Here is a 25,138-nt window from a genome sequence, read left to right on the forward strand (position 1 = left end):
CCCGCGGCTCCCGCTGCTCCCTGCCCGGCTCCTGCGCTCCTGAGGCGGCCTGAGCGGAGGCTTTAGCCCGGACTCTCGGAGCGGGGCAGAGCTCAGGCTGCGGGGCGCACTTCCGCACCAGGCGCGTCAAACACGCACCGAACACGCACCAGACACGCACCACACACGCACTTCCCGCAGCACCTTCAAAATAACAACCTCCGGCCCCCGGTGTGTCCCCCCCCGGTGTCCCCCCCCCGGTGTGTCCCCCCCCAGTGTGTCCCCCCCCCCCCGGCCCGCGCAGGGACAGGACAGGACTCTCTGCGCTTCATGTTTACATGTGTTACACACGAGTCTGAGACAGAGGCGTGAGTGAGGAAGAGGAGGGGGGAGGAAGAGGAGGAAGAGGAGGGGGGGAGGAGGAAGAGGAGGGGGGAGGAGGAAGAGGAGGGGGGGAGGAAGAGGAGGGGGGGGGGAGGAAGAGGAGGGGGGAGGGGGGGGGAGAGGAGGAAGAGGAGGGGGGGAGGAGCCTATAGGACGCTTTGGCTCCGCACGTGCGCCTGTTGTAAAGCGCTGCGGCCTGACTGAGACGCAGCCCTGACGCTGGGAGGGCATCTGACTGAACCAGGTCCAGCTCCAGCTCTGCCCACGTGACCCTCTTTCTCTGACTTCTCGCGGGACTTGCCGCTGTGGAGCCGTGCTCTCGCGAGGCTTGAGCCGCTGTGATCTGCTGCCTCTCTGCGCGGAGCTCCATCAGGTCAGTCCCGGCTTCTCTTCAGTCTCTGCGGGTCCAGACCGGGCCCAGACCCGGTCCAGACCCGGTCCAGACCCGGTCCAGACCCGGTCCAGACCCGGGCCAGACCCGGCTCAGGGCCCGGCGCGTGTGTGAGCGCGTGTGTGAGCGTGTGTGTGTGTATGTGCGCGTGTGTCTCTGCAGACTCCTCTGTTTCTGTCTCATCTCTCTCACGCGCGCGCGCTCTGGCGGCTCTCTTTGATGTCTGAGGAGGCGCGCGGCCTCCACCTGTCCGTGCGCGTGAAGGAGTGGGCGGGGCCTGCCTCTGTCTCCATGGAAACGGTCAGGGTTGTTAGGGTTCGGTTTGAGTTTGTGACTTTAAAAGCAGAGTCTTTGTTATTGAATCAGAGGAGGAGCTTTATGCAAATACTTAGATACAGATAATACATCAATTAATCAATTAATCAAGTGATTTTCTTCTAATCAGAGCTTGTTTTTGTGGCAGTGTCAGTTTATCATCACTAAGGCTGTGACTAACGATTATCTTTACGATGAATCGATGACTCGATGAATCTCTCTGCTGTGAATGGTATCTCACATGAAGCTGACGTGGATCATCTGAGGACGTGTTGGAGGAAACTGAAGTGTTTCTGCTGATTCTGCTTCATGATCGGACGAGAAACAAACAGATGTTTATGAAATGTTCAAAACACTGCAGACCCGAACAGAGAAACAGCAGCTCCATCAGAAATAAAAACACGTAATTTTGCTCTTTTTAAGTCTGTGTTTGTTAGAAAACGATTCATCGATTATTCAAATGGTGAAAACTATTTCAACAATCGATTAATCGTTTCAGCCCCAAAGCAGCTCCAGCTCCTGCAGATGTTCCTCACACAGATGTTTCCCTGATCGTTTAGGACTGAGGGCTTTAACCAGAGGAGCCTGGGCTGATGTTCCAGATGTAATGAAGGAACACAAATAGTTTCTCTCTAACAGGAGGTCCAGGAGACGATGGAGGTCCAGGCTCACAGTCCTCATGTGTTTCTCTAACAGGAGGTCCAGGAGACGATGGAGGTCCAGGCCCACAGTCCTCATGTGTTTCTCTCTAACAGGAGGTCCAGGAGACGATGGAGGTCCAGGCTCTCAGTCCTCATGTGTTTCTCTCTAACAGGAGGTCCAGGAGACGATGGAGGTCCAGGCCCACAGTCCTCATGTGTTTCTCTAACAGGAGGTCCAGGAGACGATGGAGGTCCAGGCTCACAGTCCTCATGTGTTTCTCTCTAACAGGAGGTCCAGGAGACGATGGAGGTCCAGGCTCACAGTCCTCATGTGTTTCTCTCTAACAGGAGGTCCAGGAGACGATGGAGGTCCAGGCTCACAGTCCTCATGTGTTTCTCTCTAACAGGAGGTCCAGGAGACGATGGAGGTCCAGGCTCACAGTCCTCATGTGTTTCTCTCTAACAGGAGGCCCAGGAGACGATGGAGGTCCAGGCTCTCAGTCCTCATGTGTTTCTCTAACAGGAGGTCCAGGAGACGATGGAGGTCCAGGCTCTCAGTCCTCATGTGTTTCTCTCTAACAGGAGGTCCAGGAGACGATGGAGGTCCAGGCTCTCAGTCCTCATGTGTTTCTCTCTAACAGGAGGTCCAGGAGACGATGGAGGTCCAGGCTCACAGTCCTCATGTGTTTCTCTAACAGGAGGTCCAGGAGACGATGGAGGTCCAGGCTCACAGTCCTCATGTGTTTCTCTCTAACAGGAGGTCCAGGAGACGATGGAGGTCCAGGCTCACAGTCCTCATGTGTTTCTCTCTAACAGGAGGTCCAGGAGACGATGGAGGTCCAGGCTCACAGTCCTCATGTGTTTCTCTCTAACAGGAGGTCCAGGAGACGATGGAGGTCCAGGCTCACAGTCCTCATGTGTTTCTCTCTAACAGGAGGTCCAGGAGACGATGGAGGTCCAGGCTCACAGTCCTCATGTGTTTCTCTCTAACAGGAGGTCCAGGAGACGATGGAGGTCCAGGCTCTCAGTCCTCATGTGTTTCTCTCTGACAGGAGGTCCAGGAGACGATGGAGGTCCAGGCCCACAGTCCTCATGTGTTTCTCTAACAGGAGGTCCAGGAGACGATGGAGGTCCAGGCTCACAGTCCTGATGTGTTTCTCTCTAACAGGAGGTCCAGGAGACGATGGAGGTCCAGGCTCTCAGTCCTCATGTGTTTCTCTCTAACAGGAGGTCCAGGAGACGATGGAGGTCCAGGCTCACAGTCCTCATGTGTTTCTCTAACAGGAGGTCCAGGAGACGATGGAGGTCCAGGCTCACAGTCCTCATGTGTTTCTCTCTAACAGGAGGTCCAGGAGACGATGGAGGTCCAGGCTCACAGTCCTCATGTGTTTCTCTCTGACAGGAGGTCCAGGAGACGATGGAGGTCCAGGCTCTCAGTCCTCATGTGTTTCTCTCTGACAGGAGGTCCAGGAGACGATGGAGGTCCAGGCTCACAGTCCTCATGTGTTTCTCTCTGACAGGAGGTCCAGGAGACGATGGAGGTCCAGGCTCACAGTCCTCATGTGTTTCTCTCTGACAGGAGGTCCAGGAGACGATGGAGGTCCAGGCTCACAGTCCTCATGTGTTTCTCTCTAACAGGAGGTCCAGGAGACGATGGAGGTCCAGGCTCACAGTCCTCATGTGTTTCTCTCTGACAGGAGGTCCAGGAGACGATGGAGGTCCAGGCTCACAGTCCTCATGTGTTTCTCTCTAACAGGAGGTCCAGGAGACGATGGAGGTCCAGGCTCACAGTCCTCATGTGTTTCTCTCTAACAGGAGGTCCAGGAGACGATGGAGGTCCAGGCTCACAGTCCTCATGTGTTTCTCTCTAACAGGAGGTCCAGGAGACGATGGAGGTCCAGGCCCACAGTCCTCATGTGTTTCTCTGACAGGAGGTCCAGGAGACGATGGAGGTCCAGGCTCACAGTCCTCATGTGTTTCTCTCTAACAGGAGGTCCAGGAGACGATGGAGGTCCAGGCTCTCAGTCCTCATGTGTTTCTCTCTAACAGGAGGTCCAGGAGACGATGGAGGTCCAGGCTCTCAGTCCTCATGTGTTTCTCTCTGACAGGAGGTCCAGGAGACGATGGAGGTCCAGGCTCTCAGTCCTCATGTGTTTCTCTCTAACAGGAGGTCCAGGAGACGATGGAGGTCCAGGCTCACAGTCCTCATGTGTTTCTCTCTGACAGGAGGTCCAGGAGACGATGGAGGTCCAGGCTCTCAGTCCTCATGTGTTTCTCTAACAGGAGGTCCAGGAGACGATGGAGGTCCAGGCTCACAGTCCTCATGTGTTTCTCTAACAGGAGGTCCAGGAGACGATGGAGGTCCAGGCTCACAGTCCTCATGTGTTTCTCTGACAGGAGGTCCAGGAGACGATGGAGGTCCAGGCTCTCAGTCCTCATGTGTTTCTCTCTAACAGGAGGTCCAGGAGACGATGGAGGTCCAGGCTCACAGTCCTCATGTGTTTCTCTCTAACAGGAGGTCCAGGAGACGATGGAGGTCCAGGCTCACAGTCCTCATGTGTTTCTCTGACAGGAGGTCCAGGAGACGATGGAGGTCCAGGCTCTCAGTCCTCATGTGTTTCTCTCTAACAGGAGGTCCAGGAGACGATGGAGGTCCAGGCTCACAGTCCTCATGTGTTTCTCTAACAGGAGGTCCAGGAGACGATGGAGGTCCAGGCTCTCAGTCCTCATGTGTTTCTCTAACAGGAGGTCCAGGAGACGATGGAGGTCCAGGCCCACAGTCCTCATGTGTTTCTCTAACAGGAGGTCCAGGAGACGATGGAGGTCCAGGCTCACAGTCCTCATGTGTTTCTCTCTAACAGGAGGTCCAGGAGACGATGGAGGTCCAGGCTCTCAGTCCTCATGTGTTTCTCTCTAACAGGAGGTCCAGGAGACGATGGAGGTCCAGGCTCTCAGTCCTCATGTGTTTCTCTCTAACAGGAGGTCCAGGAGACGATGGAGGTCCAGGCTCTCAGTCCTCATGTGTTTCTCTCTAACAGGAGGTCCAGGAGACGATGGAGGTCCAGGCTCACAGTCCTCATGTGTTTCTCTAACAGGAGGTCCAGGAGACGATGGAGGTCCAGGCCCACAGTCCTCATGTGTTTCTCTCTAACAGGAGGTCCAGGAGACGATGGAGGTCCAGGCTCACAGTCCTCATGTGTTTCTCTAACAGGAGGTCCAGGAGACGATGGAGGTCCAGGCCCACAGTCCTCATGTGTTTCTCTAACAGGAGGTCAAGGAGACGATGGAGGTCCAGGCTCACAGTCCTCATGTGTTTCTCTCTGACAGGAGGTCCAGGAGACGATGGAGGTCCAGGCTCTCAGTCCTCATGTGTTTCTCTCTGACAGGAGGTCCAGGAGACGATGGAGGTCCAGGCTCACAGTCCTCATGTGTTTCTCTAACAGGAGGTCCAGGAGACGATGGAGGTCCAGGCTCACAGTCCTCATGTGTTTCTCTCTAACAGGAGGTCCAGGAGACGATGGAGGTCCAGGCCCACAGTCCTCATGTGTTTCTCTCTAACAGGAGGTCCAGGAGACGATGGAGGTCCAGGCTCTCAGTCCTCATGTGTTTCTCTAACAGGAGGTCCAGGAGACGATGGAGGTCCAGGCTCTCAGTCCTCATGTGTTTCTCTAACAGGAGGTCCAGGAGACGATGGAGGTCCAGGCTCTCAGTCCTCATGTGTTTCTCTCTAACAGGAGGTCCAGGAGACGATGGAGGTTCAGGCTCTCAGTCCTCATGTGTTTCTCTCTAACAGGAGGTCCAGGAGACGATGGAGGTCCAGGCTCACAGTCCTCATGTGTTTCTCTCTAACAGGAGGTCCAGGAGACGATGGAGGTCCAGGCCCACAGTCCTCATGTGTTTCTCTCTAACAGGAGGTCCAGGAGACGATGGAGGTCCAGGCTCACAGTCCTCATGTGTTTCTCTCTAACAGGAGGTCCAGGAGACGATGGAGGTCCAGGCTCACAGTCCTCATGTGTTTCTCTCTAACAGGAGGTCCAGGAGACGATGGAGGTCCAGGCTCACAGTCCTCATGTGTTTCTCTCTAACAGGAGGTCCAGGAGACGATGGAGGTCCAGGCTCACAGTCTCCTCCTGCTGCAGCAGCTCAACGTTCAGAGAGAGTTCGGGTTCCTCTGTGACTGCACCGTCGCCATCGGTAACGTGTTCTTCAAGGCTCACCGCGCCGTCCTCGCCGCCTTCTCCAACTACTTCAAGATGATCTTCATCCACCAGTCCAGGTACGAGCCTCGTCTTCAGAGACTGTTCAAAAAGAAGCGTCCTGAACAGAAGACGTTTATTCGCCCAGTTGTGCCGAGAACTTCGCTCCCCCTGGTGGATGAAAACACAAACACTTGTTCTTCACTCATGGTCAGAGGTTTTGTGAAGCCGTTTATTTAACTCATTCCAAGTCACCAAAACAAAATCAAACCCCTAAAGTTCCCTCTCCCCAGTCCCTAAAGCTGAGGACTGAAAGTGCCTCATACTGGGAAACCTGGAGATGTTTCTCTGATGCTCCAGCAGAATGAAGTGAAGGTCCTGATAGGTCCATCTCAGTGTGACCTCAGTGTCCTGGAGCCCCTGTGGGAGATCTCAAACAGTTCATGAAGACAGACCAGGAACCTCCAGGAACTGGAGGCTTTAAGAAGAATGAGCCGCTTCACCTTCACATAAACAGAACCTCCACAAAGACTCAGAGCTTCACTGATGCTGAAGGAAACACACGGCAATAGGACCTTTCCTACAGGCTCATGTAGGTGTTTTACTTTGTGATGGTGATTTCACACGTGAAGTTCACACGTTTTTTTCCCACAATTAACGACTTCACAACATCACTGACATCACAGTTTCATTCATGGTCTTTGTGAAATGGTTAAAAAATCCAGAATCCACCAGATGTGTGAACCTCCCGGCACAGCTGTGTTTCCTTGTGGTTCTTTTATTGTTTCCCACCTTCCCCTTGGAGATGAGCTCCATGTTAGCCCTGTAGATTAGCCCTGTGATGTTTGCAGAGTGTCTCTCTGATGAGCTCCATGTTAGCCCTGTAGATTAGCCCTGTGACGTTTGCAGAGTGTCTCTCCCCTGCTCAGCGAGTGCATAAAGATCCAGCCGTCCGACATCCAGCCGGACGTCTTCTCGTACCTGCTGCACGTCATGTACACCGGCATGAGCCCCAAGCAGCCGGTGGACCACGCCCGCCTGCAGGAGGGCATCCGCTTCCTCCACGCCTACCACCTGACCACGCGTCGCCAAGACGACCCCAAACTGACCCCGCGCCACTCCGACGACCCCGGCGACGACCCCGCCCTCCCCAAACACCCCGACGACCCCGGCACCAGCGCCTCGGCGGCAGAGGACCTGCGGCAGAGCAACCTGTACGGCATCCAGATCTCCTCCCAGATCAGCGCGGGGAGCAAGGAGGTAACGCACCGAAACGTCTGCTAAACGTCAGCTAAACGTCTGCTAAACATAAGCTAAACATAAGCTAAACGTCTGCTAAACTTCAGCTAAACTTCAGCTAAACGTCTGCTAAACGTCTGCTAAACGTCTGCTAAACGTCTGCTAAACATCTGCTAAACATCAGCTAAACGTCTGCTAAACGTCAGCTAAACATCACCGAAACGTCTGCTAAACGTCTGCTAAACTTCAGCTAAACTTCAGCTAAACTTCAGCTAAACTTCAGCTAAACGTCTGCTAAACGTCTGCTAAACATCTGCTAAACATCAGCTAAACGTCTGCTAAACGTCTGCTAAACATCTGCTAAACATCAGCTAAACGTCTGCTAAACGTCAGCTAAACGTCTGCTAAACGTCAGCTAAACGTCAGCTAAACTTCAGCTAAACTTCAGCTAAACGTCTGCTAAACGTCTGCTAAACGTCTGCTAAACGTCTGCTAAACATCTGCTAAACATCACCTAAACGTCTGCTAAACGTCAGCTAAACATCTGCTAAACGTCTGCTAAACGTCAGCTAAACGTCAGCTAAACGTCTGCTAAACATCTGCTAAACATCTGCTAAACATCTGCTAAACATCAGCTAAACGTCAGCTAAACGTCTGCTAAACGTCAGCTAAACGTCTGCTAAACGTCAGCTAAACGTCAGCTAAACGTCAGCTAAACGTCAGCTAAACGTCAGCTAAACGTCAGCTAAACGTCTGCTAAACGTCTGCTAAACGTCAGCTAAACGTCTGCTAAACGTCAGCTAAACGTCTGCTAAACGTCAGCTAAACGTCTGCTAAACGTCAGCTAAACGTCAGCTAAACGTCAGCTAAACGTCTGCTAAACGTCAGCTAAACGTCTGCTAAACGTCAGCTAAACGTCAGCTAAACGTCAGCTAAACATCAGCTAAACATCAGCTAAACGTCTGCTAAACGTCAGCTAAACGTCAGCTAAACGTCTGCTAAACGTCTGCTAAACGTCAGCTAAACGTCAGCTAAACGTCTGCTAAACGTCTGCTAAACGTCAGCTAAACGTCTGCTAAACGTCTGCTAAACGTCAGCTAAACGTCAGCTAAACGTCTGCTAAACATCTGCTAAACATCTGCTAAACATCACCGAAACATCAGCTAAACGTCTGCTAAACATCTGCTAAACATCAGCTAAACGTCAGCTAAACGTCAGCTAAACGTCAGCTAAACATCTGCTAAACATCAGCTAAACATCTGCTAAACATCAGCTAAACATCAGCTAAACGTCTGCTAAACGTCAGCTAAACGTCAGCTAAACGTCAGCTAAACGTCAGCTAAACGTCTGCTAAACGTCTGCTAAACGTCAGCTAAACGTCTGCTAAACGTCAGCTAAACGTCTGCTAAACGTCAGCTAAACGTCAGCTAAACGTCAGCTAAACGTCTGCTAAACGTCAGCTAAACGTCAGCTAAACGTCAGCTAAACGTCAGCTAAACGTCAGCTAAACATCTGCTAAACATCAGCTAAACGTCTGCTAAACGTCAGCTAAACGTCTGCTAAACGTCAGCTAAACGTCAGCTAAACGTCAGCTAAACGTCAGCTAAACGTCTGCTAAACGTCAGCTAAACGTCTGCTAAACGTCAGCTAAACGTCAGCTAAACGTCAGCTAAACATCAGCTAAACATCAGCTAAACGTCTGCTAAACGTCAGCTAAACGTCAGCTAAACGTCTGCTAAACGTCTGCTAAACGTCAGCTAAACGTCAGCTAAACGTCTGCTAAACGTCTGCTAAACGTCAGCTAAACGTCTGCTAAACGTCTGCTAAACGTCAGCTAAACGTCTGCTAAACGTCAGCTAAACGTCTGCTAAACGTCAGCTAAACGTCTGCTAAACGTCAGCTAAACGTCTGCTAAACGTCAGCTAAACGTCTGCTAAACGTCAGCTAAACGTCAGCTAAACGTCAGCTAAACGTCAGCTAAACGTCAGCTAAACATCTGCTAAACATCAGCTAAACATCTGCTAAACGTCAGCTAAACGTCAGCTAAACGTCAGCTAAACGTCTGCTAAACGTCTGCTAAACGTCTGCTAAACGTCTGCTAAACGTCAGCTAAACGTCTGCTAAACGTCAGCTAAACGTCAGCTAAACGTCAGCTAAACGTCAGCTAAACGTCAGCTAAACGTCAGCTAAACGTCTGCTAAACGTCAGCTAAACGTCTGCTAAACGTCAGCTAAACGTCTGCTAAACGTCAGCTAAACGTCTGCTAAACGTCAGCTAAACGTCAGCTAAACGTCAGCTAAACGTCAGCTAAACGTCAGCTAAACGTCAGCTAAACGTCTGCTAAACGTCAGCTAAACGTCTGCTAAACGTCAGCTAAACGTCAGCTAAACGTCAGCTAAACGTCTGCTAAACGTCAGCTAAACGTCAGCTAAACGTCAGCTAAACGTCTGCTAAACGTCAGCTAAACGTCAGCTAAACGTCAGCTAAACGTCAGCTAAACGTCTGCTAAACGTCAGCTAAACGTCAGCTAAACGTCAGCTAAACGTCTGCTAAACGTCAGCTAAACGTCTGCTAAACGTCAGCTAAACGTCAGCTAAACGTCAGCTAAACGTCAGCTAAACGTCAGCTAAACGTCTGCTAAACGTCTGCTAAACGTCAGCTAAACGTCAGCTAAACGTCTGCTAAACGTCTGCTAAACGTCAGCTAAACGTCAGCTAAACGTCTGCTAAACGTCTGCTAAACGTCAGCTAAACGTCAGCTAAACGTCTGCTAAACGTCAGCTAAACGTCAGCTAAACGTCAGCTAAACGTCTGCTAAACGTCAGCTAAACGTCAGCTAAACGTCAGCTAAACGTCTGCTAAACGTCAGCTAAACGTCAGCTAAACGTCAGCTAAACGTCAGCTAAACGTCTGCTAAACGTCAGCTAAACGTCAGCTAAACGTCAGCTAAACGTCTGCTAAACGTCAGCTAAACGTCTGCTAAACGTCAGCTAAACGTCAGCTAAACGTCAGCTAAACGTCAGCTAAACGTCAGCTAAACGTCTGCTAAACGTCTGCTAAACGTCAGCTAAACGTCAGCTAAACGTCTGCTAAACGTCTGCTAAACGTCAGCTAAACGTCAGCTAAACGTCTGCTAAACGTCTGCTAAACGTCAGCTAAACGTCAGCTAAACGTCTGCTAAACGTCAGCTAAACGTCAGCTAAACGTCAGCTAAACGTCAGCTAAACGTCTGCTAAACGTCAGCTAAACGTCAGCTAAACGTCTGCTAAACGTCTGCTAAACGTCTGCTAAACGTCAGCTAAACGTCAGCTAAACGTCAGCTAAACGTCTGCTAAACGTCTGCTAAACGTCTGCTAAACGTCAGCTAAACGTCAGCTAAACGTCTGCTAAACGTCAGCTAAACGTCAGCTAAACGTCAGCTAAACGTCTGCTAAACGTCTGCTAAACGTCTGCTAAACGTCTGCTAAACGTCTGCTAAACGTCAGCTAAACGTCTGCTAAACGTCAGCTAAACGTCTGCTAAACGTCAGCTAAACGTCTGCTAAACGTCAGCTAAACGTCAGCTAAACGTCAGCTAAACGTCTGCTAAACGTCAGCTAAAGGTCAGCTAAACGTCAGCTAAACGTCAGCTAAACGTCAGCTAAACGTCTGCTAAACGTCTGCTAAACGTCTCCTAAACGTCAGCTAAACGTCTGCTAAACGTCTCCTAAACGTCTGCTAAACATCAGCTAAACATCTGCTAAACGTCTGCTAAACGTCTCCTAAACGTCAGCTAAACATCAGCTAAACGTCTGCTAAACGTCTGCTAAACGTCTCCTAAACGTCAGCTAAACGTCAGGTAAACGTCAGCTAAACGTCTGCTAAACGTCTGCTAAACATCTGCTAAACGTCAGCTAAAGTCTGCTAAACGTCAGCTAAACGTCAGCTAAACGTCAGCTAAACGTCTGCTAAACATCAGCTAAACGTCAGCTAAAGTCTGCTAAACGTCTGCTAAACGTCAGCTAAACGTCAGCTAAACGTCAGCTAAACGTCTGCTAAACATCAGCTAAACGTCAGCTAAAGTCTGCTAAACGTCAGCTAAACGTCAGCTAAACGTCAGCTAAACGTCTGCTAAACATCAGCTAAACGTCTGCTAAACGTCAGCTAAACGTCAGCTAAACGTCAGCTAAACGTCAGCTAAACGTCTGCTAAACGTCTGCTAAACGTCAGCTAAACGTCTGCTAAACATCAGCTAAACGTCAGCTAAACGTCAGCTAAACGTCTGCTAAACATCAGCTAAACATCAGCTAAAGGTCTACTAAACGTCAGCTAAACGTCTGCTAAACATCTGCTAAACGTCAGCTAAACATCAGCTAAACGTCAGCTGAACGTCAGCTAAACGTCAGCTAAACGTCAGCTAAACGTCAGCTAAACATCAGCTAAACGTCAGCTAAACGTCAGCTACACGTCAGCTAAACGTCAGCTAAACGTCAGCTAAACGTCAGCTAAACGACAGCTAAACGTCAGCTAAACGTCTGCTAAACGTCAGCTAAACGTCAGCTAAACGTCAGCTAAACGTCAGCTAAACGTCAGCTAAACGTCTGCTAAACGTCAGCTAAACGTCAGCTAAACGTCAGCTAAACGTCAGCTAAACGTCAGCTAAACGTCAGCTAAACGTCAGCTAAACGTCAGCTAAACGTCAGCTAAACGTCTGCTAAACGTCTGCTAAACGTCAGCTAAACGTCAGCTAAACGTCAGCTAAACGTCAGCTAAACGTCAGCTAAACGTCTGCTAAACGTCTGCTAAACGTCAGCTAAACGTCAGCTAAACGTCAGCTAAACGTCAGCTAAACGTCAGCTAAACGTCTGCTAAACGTCTGCTAAACGTCTGCTAAACGTCTGCTAAACGTCAGCTAAACGTCTGCTAAACGTCTGCTAAACGTCTGCTAAACGTCAGCTAAACGTCAGCTAAACGTCAGCTAAACGTCAGCTAAACGTCAGCTAAACGTCAGCTAAACGTCAGCTAAACGTCAGCTAAACGTCAGCTAAACGTCAGCTAAACGTCTGCTAAACTTCAGCTAAACGTCAGCTAAACGTCAGCTAAACGTCAGCTAAACGTCAGCTAAACGTCAGCTAAACTTCAGCTAAACATCAGCTAAACGTCTGCTAAACTTCAGCTAAACGTCCCTAAACGTCTGCGAAACGTCAGCTAAACGTCTGCTAAACGTCTGCTAAACGTCAGCTAAACGTCTGCTAAACGTCTGCTTAACGTCAGCTAAACGTCAGCTAAACGTCAGCTAAACGTCAGCTAAACGTCAGCTAAACGTCAGCTAAACGTCAGCTAAACGTCAGCTAAACTTCAGCTAAACGTCAGCTAAACGTCTGCTAAACTTCAGCTAAACGTCAGCTAAACGTCAGCTAAACGTCAGCTAAACGTCAGCTAAACGTCAGCTAAACTTCAGCTAAACGTCAGCTAAACGTCAGCTAAACGTCTGCTAAACGTCTGCTAAACGTCTGCTAAACGTCAGCTAAACTTCAGCTAAACGTCCCTAAACGTCTGCGAAACGTCAGCTAAACGTCTGCTAAACGTCAGCTAAACGTCTGCTAAACATCAGCTAAACGTCAGCTAAATGTCTGCTAAACGTCAGCTAAATGTCTGCTAAACGTCTGCTAAACGTTTGCTAAACGTCTGCTAAACGTCTGCTAAACGTCAGCTAAACGTCAGCTAAACGTCAGCTAAACGTCTGCTAAACGTCAGCTAAACGTCTGCTAAACGTCTGCTAAACGTCTGCTAAACGTCTGCTAAACGTCTGCTAAACGTCAGCTAAACGTCAGCTAAACGTCAGCTAAACGTCAGCTAAACGTCAGCTAAACGTCAGCTAAACGTCAGCTAAACGTCAGCTAAACGTCTGCTAAACGTCAGCTAAACGTCAGCTAAACGTCTGCTAAACGTCTGCTAAACGTCAGCTAAACGTCAGCTAAACGTCAGCTAAACATCTGCTAAACGTTTGCTAAACGTCTGCTAAACGTCTGCTAAACGTCAGCTAAACTTCAGCTAAACGTCAGCTAAACGTCAGCTAAACGTCAGCTAAACGTCTGCTAAACGTCTGCTAAACGTCTGCTAAACGTCAGCTAAACGTCAGCTAAACGTCAGCTAAACGTCAGCTAAACGTCAGCTAAACGTCAGCTAAACGTCTGCTAAACGTCAGCTAAACGTCTGCTAAACGTCTGCTAAACGTCTGCTAAACGTCAGCTAAACGTGTGCTAAACGTCAGCTAAACGTCAGCTAAACGTCAGCTAAACGTCTGCTAAACGTCAGCTAAACGTCAGCTAAACGTCTGCTAAACGTCTGCTAAACGTCAGCTAAACGTCAGCTAAACATCAGCTAAACATCAGCTAAAGGTCTACTAAACGTCAGCTAAACGTCTGCTAAACATCTGCTAAACGTCAGCTAAACATCAGCTAAACGTCAGCTGAACGTCAGCTAAACGTCAGCTAAACGTCAGCTAAACGTCAGCTAAACATCAGCTAAACGTCAGCTAAACGTCAGCTACACGTCAGCTAAACGTCAGCTAAACGTCAGCTAAACGTCAGCTAAACGACAGCTAAACGTCAGCTAAACGTCTGCTAAACGTCAGCTAAACGTCAGCTAAACGTCAGCTAAACGTCAGCTAAACGTCAGCTAAACGTCTGCTAAACGTCAGCTAAACGTCAGCTAAACGTCAGCTAAACGTCAGCTAAACGTCAGCTAAACGTCAGCTAAACGTCAGCTAAACGTCAGCTAAACGTCAGCTAAACGTCTGCTAAACGTCTGCTAAACGTCAGCTAAACGTCAGCTAAACGTCAGCTAAACGTCAGCTAAACGTCAGCTAAACGTCTGCTAAACGTCTGCTAAACGTCAGCTAAACGTCAGCTAAACGTCAGCTAAACGTCAGCTAAACGTCAGCTAAACGTCTGCTAAACGTCTGCTAAACGTCTGCTAAACGTCTGCTAAACGTCAGCTAAACGTCTGCTAAACGTCTGCTAAACGTCTGCTAAACGTCAGCTAAACGTCAGCTAAACGTCAGCTAAACGTCAGCTAAACGTCAGCTAAACGTCAGCTAAACGTCAGCTAAACGTCAGCTAAACGTCAGCTAAACGTCAGCTAAACGTCTGCTAAACTTCAGCTAAACGTCAGCTAAACGTCAGCTAAACGTCAGCTAAACGTCAGCTAAACGTCAGCTAAACTTCAGCTAAACATCAGCTAAACGTCTGCTAAACTTCAGCTAAACGTCCCTAAACGTCTGCGAAACGTCAGCTAAACGTCTGCTAAACGTCTGCTAAACGTCAGCTAAACGTCTGCTAAACGTCTGCTTAACGTCAGCTAAACGTCAGCTAAACGTCAGCTAAACGTCAGCTAAACGTCAGCTAAACGTCAGCTAAACGTCAGCTAAACGTCAGCTAAACTTCAGCTAAACGTCAGCTAAACGTCTGCTAAACTTCAGCTAAACGTCAGCTAAACGTCAGCTAAACGTCAGCTAAACGTCAGCTAAACGTCAGCTAAACTTCAGCTAAACGTCAGCTAAACGTCAGCTAAACGTCTGCTAAACGTCTGCTAAACGTCTGCTAAACGTCAGCTAAACTTCAGCTAAACGTCCCTAAACGTCTGCGAAACGTCAGCTAAACGTCTGCTAAACGTCAGCTAAACGTCTGCTAAACATCAGCTAAACGTCAGCTAAATGTCTGCTAAACGTCAGCTAAATGTCTGCTAAACGTCTGCTAAACGTTTGCTAAACGTCTGCTAAACGTCTGCTAAACGTCAGCTAAACGTCAGCTAAACGTCAGCTAAACGTCTGCTAAACGTCAGCTAAACGTCTGCTAAACGTCTGCTAAACGTCTGCTAAACGTCTGCTAAACGTCAGCTAAACGTCAGCTAAACGTCAGCTAAACGTCAGCTAAACGTCAGCTAAACGTCAGCTAAACGTCAGCTAAACGTCAGCTAAACGTCAGCTAAACGTCTGCTAAACGTCAGCTAAACGTCAGCTAAACGTCTGCTAAACGTCTGCTAAACGTCAGCTAAACGTCAGCTAAACGTCAGCTAAACGTCTGCTAAACGTCAGCTAAACGTCAGCTAAACGTCTGCTAAACATCAGCTAAACGTCTGCTAAACATCAGCTAAACGTCAGCTAAACGTCAGGTAAACGTCAGGTAAACGTCTGCTAAACGTCAGCTAAACGTCAGCTAAACGTCAGCTAAACGTCAGCTAAACGTCTGCTAAACATCAGCTAAACGTCAGCTAAAGTCTGCTAAACGTCAGCTAAACGTCAGCTAAACGTCAGCTAAACGTCAGCTAAACGTCTGCTAAACATCAGCTAAACGTCTGCTAAACGTCAGCTAAACGTCTGCTAAACGTCAGCTAAACGTCTGCTAAACGTCAGCTAAACGTCAGCTAAACGTCAGCTAAACGTCAGCTAAACGTCAGCTAAACGTCAGCTAAACGTCAGCTAAACGTCAGCTAAACGTCTGCTAAACGTCAGCTAAACGTCAGCTAAACGTCTGCTAAACGTCTGCTAAACGTCAGCTAAACGTCAGCTAAACGTCAGCTAAACGTCAGCTAAACTTCAGCTAAACGTCAGCTAAACGTCAGCTAAACGTCTGCTAAACGTCAGCTAAACGTCAGCTAAACGTCAGCTAAACGTCAGCTAAACGTCAGCTAAACGTCAGCTAAACTTCAGCTAAACGTCAGCTAAACGTCTGCTAAACGTCTGCTAAACGTCTGCTAAACGTCTGCTAAACGTCAGCTAAACTTCAGCTAAACGTCCCTAAACGTCTGCGAAACGTCAGCTAAACGTCTGCTAAACGTCAGCTAAACGTCTGCTAAACGTCTGCTAAACGTCAGCTAAACGTCAGCTAAACGTCAGCTAAACGTCAGCTAAACGTCAGCTAAATGTCTGCTAAACGTCTGCTAAACGTTTGCTAAACGTCTGCTAAACGTCTGCTAAACGTCAGCTAAACGTCAGCTAAACGTCAGCTAAACGTCTGCTAAACGTCAGCTAAACATCTGCTAAACGTTTGCTAAACGTCTGCTAAACGTCTGCTAAACGTCAGCTAAACTTCAGCTAAACGTCAGCTAAACGTCAGCTAAACGTCAGCTAAACGTCTGCTAAACGTCTGCTAAACGTCTGCTAAACGTCAGCTAAACGTCAGCTAAACGTCAGCTAAACGTCAGCTAAACGTCAGCTAAACGTCAGCTAAACGTCTGCTAAACGTCAGCTAAACGTCTGCTAAACGTCTGCTAAACGTCTGCTAAACGTCAGCTAAACGTGTGCTAAACGTCAGCTAAACGTCAGCTAAACGTCAGCTAAACGTCTGCTAAACGTCAGCTAAACGTCAGCTAAACGTCTGCTAAACGTCTGCTAAACGTCAGCTAAACGTCAGCTAAACGTCAGCTAAACGTCTGCTAAACGTCAGCTAAACGTCAGCTAAATGTCTGCTAAACATCAGCTAAACGTCTGCTAAACATCAGCTAAACGTCAGCTAAACGTCAGGTAAACGTCAGGTAAACGTCTGCTAAACGTCAGCTAAACGTCAGCTAAACGTCAGCTAAACGTCTGCTGAACATCAGCTAAACGTCAGCTAAAGTCTGCTAAACGTCAGCTAAACATCAGCTAAACGTCTGCTAAACGTCAGCTAAACATCAGCTAAACGTCAGCTAAACGTCAGCTAAACGTCTGCTAAACATCAGCTAAACGTCTGCTAAACGTCAGCTAAACGTCAGCTAAACGTCTGCTAAACATCAGCTAAACGTCTGCTAAACGTCAGCTAAACGTCAGCTAAACGTCAGCTAAACGTCAGCTAAACGTCTGCTAAACGTCAGCTAAACGTCAGCTAAACGTCAGCTAAACGTCTGCTAAACATCTGCTAAACGTCAGCTAAACGTCAGGTAAACGTCAGCTAAACGTCAGGTAAACGTCAGGTAAACGTCTGCTAAACGTCTGCTAAACGTCAGCTAAACGTCAGCTAAACGTCAGGTAAACGTCAGGTAAACGTCTGCTAAACGTCAGCTAAACGTCAGCTAAGCGTCAGCTAAACGTCTGCTAAACATCAGCTAAACGTCTGCTAAACGTCAGCTAAACGTCAGCTAAACGTCTGCTAAACATCTGCTAAAAATCTGCTAAACGTCTGCTAAAGGTCAGCTAAACGTCAGCTAAGCGTCAGCTAAACGTCAGCTAAACGTCTGCTAAACATCTGCTAAAAATCTGCTAAACGTCTGCTAAAGGTCAGCTAAACATCAGCTAAACGTCTGCTAAACGTCAGCTAAACGTCAGCTAAACGTCAGCTAAACGTCTGCTAAACATCAGCTAAACGTCAGCTAAACGTCAGCTAAACGTCAGCTAAACGTCTGCTAAACGTCAGCTAAACGTCTGCTAAACATCAGCTAAACGTCAGCTAAACGTCAGCTAAACGTCAGCTAAACGTCAGCTAAACGTCAGCTAAACGTCAGCTAAACGTCAGCTAAACGTCAGCTAAACGTCAGCTAAACGTCAGCTAAACGTCTGCTAAACATCTGCTAAAAATCTGCTAAACGTCTGCTAAAGGTCAGCTAAACATCAGCTAAACGTCTGCTAAACGTCAGCTAAACGTCAGCTAAACGTCAGCTAAACGTCTGCTAAACATCAGCTAAACATCAGCTAAAGGTCTACTAAACGTCAGCTAAACGTCTGCTAAACATCTGCTAAACGTCAGCTAAACATCAGCTAAACGTCAGCTGAACGTCAGCTAAACGTCAGCTAAACGTCAGCTAAACATCAGCTAAACATCAGCTAAACGTCAGCTAAACGTCAGCTAAACGTCAGCTAAAGGTCTACTAAACGTCTGCTAAACGTCAGCTAAACGTCAGCTAAACGTCAGCTAAACGTCAGCTAAACGTCTGCTAAACGTCTGCTAAACGTCTGCTAAACGTCTGCTAAACGTCTGCGAAACGTCAGCTAAACGTCAGCTAAACGTCAGCTAAACGTCAGCTAAACGTCAGCTAAACGTCAGCTAAACGTCAGGTAAACGTCTGCTAAACGTCAGCTAAACGTCAGCTAAACGTCAGCTAAACGTCTGCTAAACGTCAGCTAAACGTCAGCTAAACGTCTGCTAAACGTCAGCTAAACGTCAGCTAAACGTCAGCTAAACGTCTGCTAAACATCAGCTAAACGTCTGCTAAACGTCAGCTAAACGTCAGCTAAACGTCAGCTAAACGTCTGCTAAACGTCAGCTAAACGTCAGCTAAACGTCAGCTAAACGTCAGCTAAACGTCAGCTAAACGTCTGCTAAACGTCAGCTAAACGTCAGCTAAACGTCAGCTAAACGTCTGCTAAACGTCAGCTAAACGTCAGCTAAACGTCAGCTAAACGTCTGCTAAACGTCAGCTAAACGTCTGCTAAACGTCAGCTAAACGTCAGCTAAACGTCAGCTAAACGTCAGCTAAACGTCTGCTAAACGTCTGCTAAACGTCAGCTAAACGTCAGCTAAACGTCTGCTAAACGTCAGCTAAACGTCAGCTAAACGTCTGCTAAACGTCTGCTAAACGTCAGCTAAAGTCTGCTAAACGTCAGCTAAAGTCTGCTAAACGTCTGCTAAACGTCAGCTAAACGTCAGCTAAACGTCTGCTAAACATCAGCTAAACATCAGCTAAAGGTCTACTAAACGTCAGCTAAACGTCAGCTAAACGTCTGCTAAACGTCAGCTAAACGTCAGCTAAACGTCTGCTAAACATCAGCTAAACATCAGCTAAAGGTCAGCTAAACGTCTGCTAAACGTCTGCTAAACATCAGCTAAACATCAGCTAAACTTCAGCTAAACGTCAGCTAAACATCTGCTAAACGTCTGCTAAACGTCTGCTAAACGTCTGCTAAACGTCAGCTAAACATCAGCTAAACGTCAGCTAAACGTCAGCTAAACGTCAGCTAAACGTCTGCTAAACGTCAGCTAAACGTCAGCTAAACGTCAGCTAAACGTCTGCTAAACGTCAGCTAAACGTCAGCTAAACGTCAGCTAAACGTCAGCTAAACGTCTGCTAAACGTCAGCTAAACGTCAGCTAAACGTCAGCTAAACGTCTGCTAAACGTCTGCTAAACGTCAGCTAAACGTCTGCTAAACGTCAGCTAAACGTCAGCTAAACGTCAGCTAAACGTCAGCTAAACGTCAGCTAAACGTCAGCTAAACGTCAGCTAAACGTCTGCTAAACGTCTGCTAAACGTCAGCTAAACGTCTGCTAAACGTCAGCTAAACGTCAGCTAAACGTCTGCTAAACGTCTGCTAAACGTCTGCTAAACGTCAGCTAAACGTCAGCTAAACGTCAGCTAAACGTCAGCTAAACGTCAGCTAAACGTCAGCTAAACGTCTGCTAAACGTCAGCTAAACGTCAGCTAAACGTCAGCTAAACGTCAGCTAAACGTCAGCTAAACGTCTGCTAAACGTCAGCTAAACGTCTGCTAAACGTCTGCTAAACGTCAGCTAAACGTCAGCTAAAGGTCTGCTAAACGTCTGCTAAACGTCAGCTAAACGTCAGCTAAACATCTGCTAAACGTCAGCTAAACATCTGCTAAACGTCTGCTAAACGTCTGCTAAACGTCTGCTAAACGTCTGCTAAACGTCTGCTAAACATCAGCTAAACGTCTGCTAAACGTCTGCTAAACATCAGCTAAACGTCTGCTAAACATCAGCTAAACGTCTGCTAAACATCAGCTAAACGTCAGCTAAACGTCTGCTAAACGTCTGCTAAACGTCTTCTAAACGTCAGCTAAACGTCAGCTAAACGTCAGCTAAACATCAGCTAAACATCTGCTAAACATCAGCTAAACGTCAGCTAAACGTCTGCTAAACATCAGCTAAACGTCAGCTAAACGTCTGCTAAACGTCTGCTAAACGTCTGCTAAACGTCAGCTAAACGTCAGCTAAACGTCAGCTAAACGTCAGCTAAACGTCAGCTAAACGTCAGCTAAACGTCTGCTAAACGTCAGCTAAACGTCAGCTAAACGTCAGCTAAACGTCAGCTAAACGTCAGCTAAACGTCAGCTACACGTCAGCTAAACGTCTGCTAAACGTCAGCTAAACGTCAGCTAAACGTCAGCTAAACGTCAGCTAAACGTCTGCTAAACGTCTGCTAAACGTCAGCTAAACGTCAGCTAAACGTCAGCTAAAGGTCTGCTAAACGTCAGCTAAACGTCAGCTAAACGTCTGCTAAACGTCAGCTAAACGTCAGCTAAACGTCAGCTAAACGTCAGCTAAACGTCAGCTAAAGGTCTGCTAAACGTCAGCTAAACGTCTGCTAAACGTCTGCTAAACGTCAGCTAAACGTCAGCTAAACGTCAGCTAAACGTCAGCTAAACGTCAGCTAAACGTCAGCTAAACGTCAGCTAAACGTCTGCTAAACGTCAGCTAAACGTCAGCTAAACGTCAGCTAAACGTCAGCTAAACGTCAGCTAAACGTCAGCTAAACGTCAGCTAAACGTCTGCTAAACGTCAGCTAAACGTCAGCTAAACGTCTGCTAAACGTCTGCTAAACGTCAGCTAAACGTCTGCTAAACGTCAGCTAAACGTCTGCTAAACGTCAGCTAAACGTCAGCTAAACGTCAGCTAAACGTCAGCTAAACGTCTGCTAAACGTCAGCTAAACGTTAGCTAAACGTCAGCTAAACGTCAGCTAAACGTCTGCTAAAGGTCTGCTAAACGTCAGCTAAAGGTCTGCTAAACGTCAGCTAAACGTCTGCTAAACGTCAGCTAAACGTCTGCTAAACGTCAGCTAAAGGTCAGCTAAACGTCAGCTAAACGTCAGCTAAACGTCAGCTAAACGTAAGCTAAACGTCAGCTAAACGTCAGCTAAACGTCAGCTAAACGTCAGCTAAACGTCTGCTAAACGTCAGCTAAACGTCTGCTAAACGTCAGCTAAACGTCAGCTAAACGTCAGCTAAACGTAAGCTAAACGTCAGCTAAACGTCAGCTAAACGTCTGCTAAACGTCAGCTAAACGTCAGCTAAACATCTGCTAAACGTCTGCTAAACGTCTGCTAAACGTCTGCTAAACGTCTGCTAAACGTCTGCTAAACGTCAGCTAAACGTCAGCTAAACGTCAGCTAAACGTCAGCTAAACGTCAGCTAAACGTCTGCTAAACGTCAGCTAAACGTCAGCTAAACGTCAGCTAAACGTCAGCTAAACGTCAGCTAAACGTCAGCTAAACGTCAGCTAAACGTCTGCTAAAGGTCTGCTAAACGTCAGCTAAAGGTCTGCTAAACGTCAGCTAAACGTCTGCTAAACGTCAGCTAAACGTCTGCTAAACGTCTGCTAAACGTCTGCTAAACGTCTGCTCAACACCAACAAACGACCACGAGGGGGCGCTCTCTCCTTTATATTAATACAGTGTGTTGTTGCAGGTGTGCGCCTCCTCCTCGGTCTCCAGGGGGCGCTGTCCGTCCCAGGGCCCCTCGGGGCCGCTGCTCTCGGAGGAAGAGCGCCCCCTGGAGCCGTCAGTGAGGATCAAACAGGAGGAGGACGAGCTGGACCCCGGCTGCCTGCAGGAGGCGCTACGACAGAGCCAGGCCTTAGCCAATCAGCTCGCAGCTCAGCTCCGCCGCAGCCGCGAGGAGGAGGGGCTCTGCCACCCGCCCGGTGAGTCTGATTGGTCCGTGGAGCCGTCAGTCATGTGTCACACGCAGAACGAGAAGTAAAACTGTAGAGAGCGAGAAGAGCGAGAAGAGCGTGAAGAGCGAGAAGAGCGTGAAGAGCGAGAAGAGCGAGAAGAGCGAGAAGAGCGTAAAGAGCGAGAAGAGCGAGAAGAGCGAGAAGAGCGAGAAGAGCGTAAAGAGCGTAAAGAGCGAGAAGAGCGAGAAGAGCGCCAAGAGCACGAAGAGCGTGAAGAGCGTGAAGAGCTTTCACATTGATCAGTCAGAATAACTTCCTGTCGTTCCTCAGAGACAGAGCAGCTTCTGTTTAAACAGAAACTCTTTTATATTTCAGGTTTGCAGCAGAGTCTGGAGCTGATTCTTTATCACCGATAACGAAACAAGCCAATACTGAGCTGATATCGAGACGATCTTTTTATGACTGAAGTAAAATAAAGAATTTAAATCATGTTTAATACATGTGTCATATTCTCCGTTATAATGAAACTTAAACACAGTGAAACGCGGCCGGTAAACGTTTCAATTATAATCACATAAAGTATAAATACATTTTAATCAGCAGGACGTGTTGATCATATCACACCCGTTAGCTCCTCCCTGACACCCGTTAGCTCCTCCCTGACACCTGTTAGCTCCTCCCTGACACCTGTTGGCTCCTCCCTGACACTGTTAAGCTCCTCCCTGACACCTGTTAGCTCCTCCCTGACACCCGTTAGCTCCTCCCTGACACCCGTTAGCTCCTCCCTGACACCTGTTAGCTCCTCCCTGACACCTGTTGGCTCCTCCCTGACACTGTTAGCTCCTCCCTGACACCTGTTAGCTCCTCCCTGACACCCGTTAGCTCCTCCCTGACACCTGTTAGCTCCTCCCTGACACCTGTTTGCTCCTCCCTGACACCTGTTGGCTCCTCCCTGACACCTGTTAGCTCCTCCCTGACACCCGTTAGCTCCTCCCTGACACCCGTTAGCTCCTCCCTGACACCCGTTAGCTCCTCCCTGACACCCGTTAGCTCCTCCCTGACACCCGTTAGCTCCTCCCTGACACCTGTTAGCTCCTCCCTGACACCTGTTGGCTCCTCCCTGACACTGTTAGCTCCTCCCTGACACCTGTTAGCTCCTCCCTGACACCCGTTAGCTCCTCCCTGACACCCGTTAGCTCCTCCCTGACACCTGTTTGCTCCTCCCTGACACCCGTTAGCTCCTCCCTGACACCCGTTAGCTCCTCCCTGACACCCGTTAGCTCCTCCCTGACACCTGTTGGCTCCTCCCTGACACCTGTTGGCTCCTCCCTGACACCCGTTAGCTCCTCCCTGACACCTGTTGGCTCCTCCCTGACACCTGTTGGCTCCTCCCTGACACCTGTTGGCTCCTCCCTGACACCCGTTAGCTCCTCCCTGACACCTGTTAGCTCCTCCCCGACACCCGTTAGCTCCTCCCTGACACCCGTTAGCTCCTCCCTGACACCCGTTAGCTCCTCCCTGACACCCGTTAGCTCCTACCTGACACCCGTTAGCTCCTCCCTGACACCTGTTAGCTCCTCCCTGACACCTGTTGGCTCCTCCCTGACACCTGTTGGCTCCTCCCTGACACCTGTTGGCTCCTCCCTGACACCTGGTGGCTCCTCCCTGACACCCGTTAGCTCCTCCCTGACACCTGTTAGCTCCTCCCTGACACCCGTTAGCTCCTCCCTGACACCCGTTAGCTCCTCCCTGACACCTGTTGGCTCCTCCCTGACACCTGTTAGCTCCTCCCTGACACCTGTTAGCTCCTCCCTGACACCTGTTAGCTCCTCCCTGACACCTGTTAGCTCCTCCCTGACACTGTTAGCTCCTCCCTGACACTGTTAGCTCCTCCCTGACACTGTTAGCTCCTCCCTGACACCTGTTAGCTCCTCCCTGACACCCGTTAGCTCCTCCCTGACACTGTTGGCTCCTCCCTGACACCTGTTAGCTCCTCCCTGACACCCGTTAGCTCCTCCCTGACACCTGTTAGCTCCTCCCTGACACCTGTTAGCTCCTCCCTGACACCTGTTGGCTCCTCCCTGATACCTGTTGGCTCCTCCCTGATACCTGTTGGCTCCTTCCTGACACCTGTTAGCTCCTCCCTGACACCTGTTGGCTCCTCCCTGACACCTGTTAGCTCCTCCCTGACACCTGTTAGCTCCTCCCTGACACCTGTTAGCTCCTCCCTGACACCCGTTAGCTCCTCCCTGACACTGTTAGCTCCTCCCTGACACTGTTAGCTCCTCCCTGACACCTGTTAGCTCCTCCCTGACACCCGTTGGCTCCTCCCTGACACCTGTTAGCTCCTCCCTGACACCCGTTAGCTCCTCCCTGACACCCGTTAGCTCCTCCCTGACACCTGTTGGCTCCTCCCTGACACCCGTTAGCTCCTCCCTGACACCCGTTAGCTCCTCCCTGACACCCGTTAGCTCCTCCCTGACACCTGTTGGCTCCTCCCTGACACCCGTTAGCTCCTCCCTGACACCCGTTAGCTCCTCCCTGACACCCGTTAGCTCCTCCCTGACACCTGTTGGCTCCTCCCTGACACCCGTTAGCTCCTCCCTGACACCTGTTAGCTCCTCCCTGACACCCGTTAGCTCCTCCCTGACACCCGTTAGCTCCTCCCTGACACCTGTTGGCTCCTCCCTGACACCCGTTAGCTCCTCCCTGACACCCGTTAGCTCCTCCCTGACACCCGTTAGCTCCTCCCTGACACCCGTTAGCTCCTCCCTGACACCTGTTAGCTCCTCCCTGACACCCGTTAGCTCCTCCCTGACACCCGTTAGCTCCTCCCTGACACCTGTTGGCTCCTCCCTGACACCTGTTGGCTCCTCCCTGACACCTGTTAGCTCCTCCCTGATACCCGTTAGCTCCTCCCTGACACCTGTTGGCTCCTCCCTGACACCTGTTAGCTCCTCCCTGATACCCGTTAGCTCCTCCCTGACACCCGTTAGCTCCTCCCTGACACCCGTTGGCTCCTCCCTGACACCTGTTGGCTCCTCCCACAGATGCAGAGGAGCGCCTTAGCCCCGCCCCCTCCATGAGGAAGAGGAAGATCGCGTGTGCCGTGTGCAGTCTGCGCTTCAGCCACAAGAGCGCGCTGCAGGAGCACATGTACGTGCACACGGGCAAACCCCGCCTCCACGGGCGCTACGGCCGGGGCCCCGCCCACCCGGACACCGGCCCCGCCCACCCGGACACCGGCCCCGCCCACGCACTGGACTCAGGGGGCGGGGCCTCCAACGGCAGCTCGTATTCGCTGGACTCTGAGGCGTCGCAGGAGAGCGCCCTCGACGGGCCGGGGTAAAGTACTGCGGCAGGAGGGGGCGCTGTCGCCATCGCCACCAGGAGGGGGCGCTGTCGCCATCG

The 25,138-nt window shown here is 49.6% G+C and overlaps 1 protein-coding gene across 1 annotated transcript; it reads left to right on the plus strand.

Moving 5' to 3' along the window:
- Positions 1 to 5,813: 5,813 nt before the first annotated feature.
- On the plus strand, positions 5,814 to 25,138 carry zbtb25 (zinc finger and BTB domain containing 25; the record flags this gene model as incomplete). The annotated part of the gene is made up of 4 exons (XM_079572397.1): positions 5,814 to 5,986; positions 6,836 to 7,166; positions 21,520 to 21,754; positions 24,778 to 25,138. The coding sequence occupies 4 exons, from the start codon at positions 5,814 to 5,816 to the stop codon at positions 25,074 to 25,076; spliced, it is 1,038 nt and encodes a 345-aa protein (XP_079428523.1). The 3' UTR covers positions 25,077 to 25,138.

Source organism: Gobius niger (assembly GCF_951799975.1).
Source record: "Gobius niger genome assembly, chromosome: 15".
Taxonomy (NCBI): Eukaryota; Metazoa; Chordata; class Actinopteri; order Gobiiformes; family Gobiidae; genus Gobius; species Gobius niger.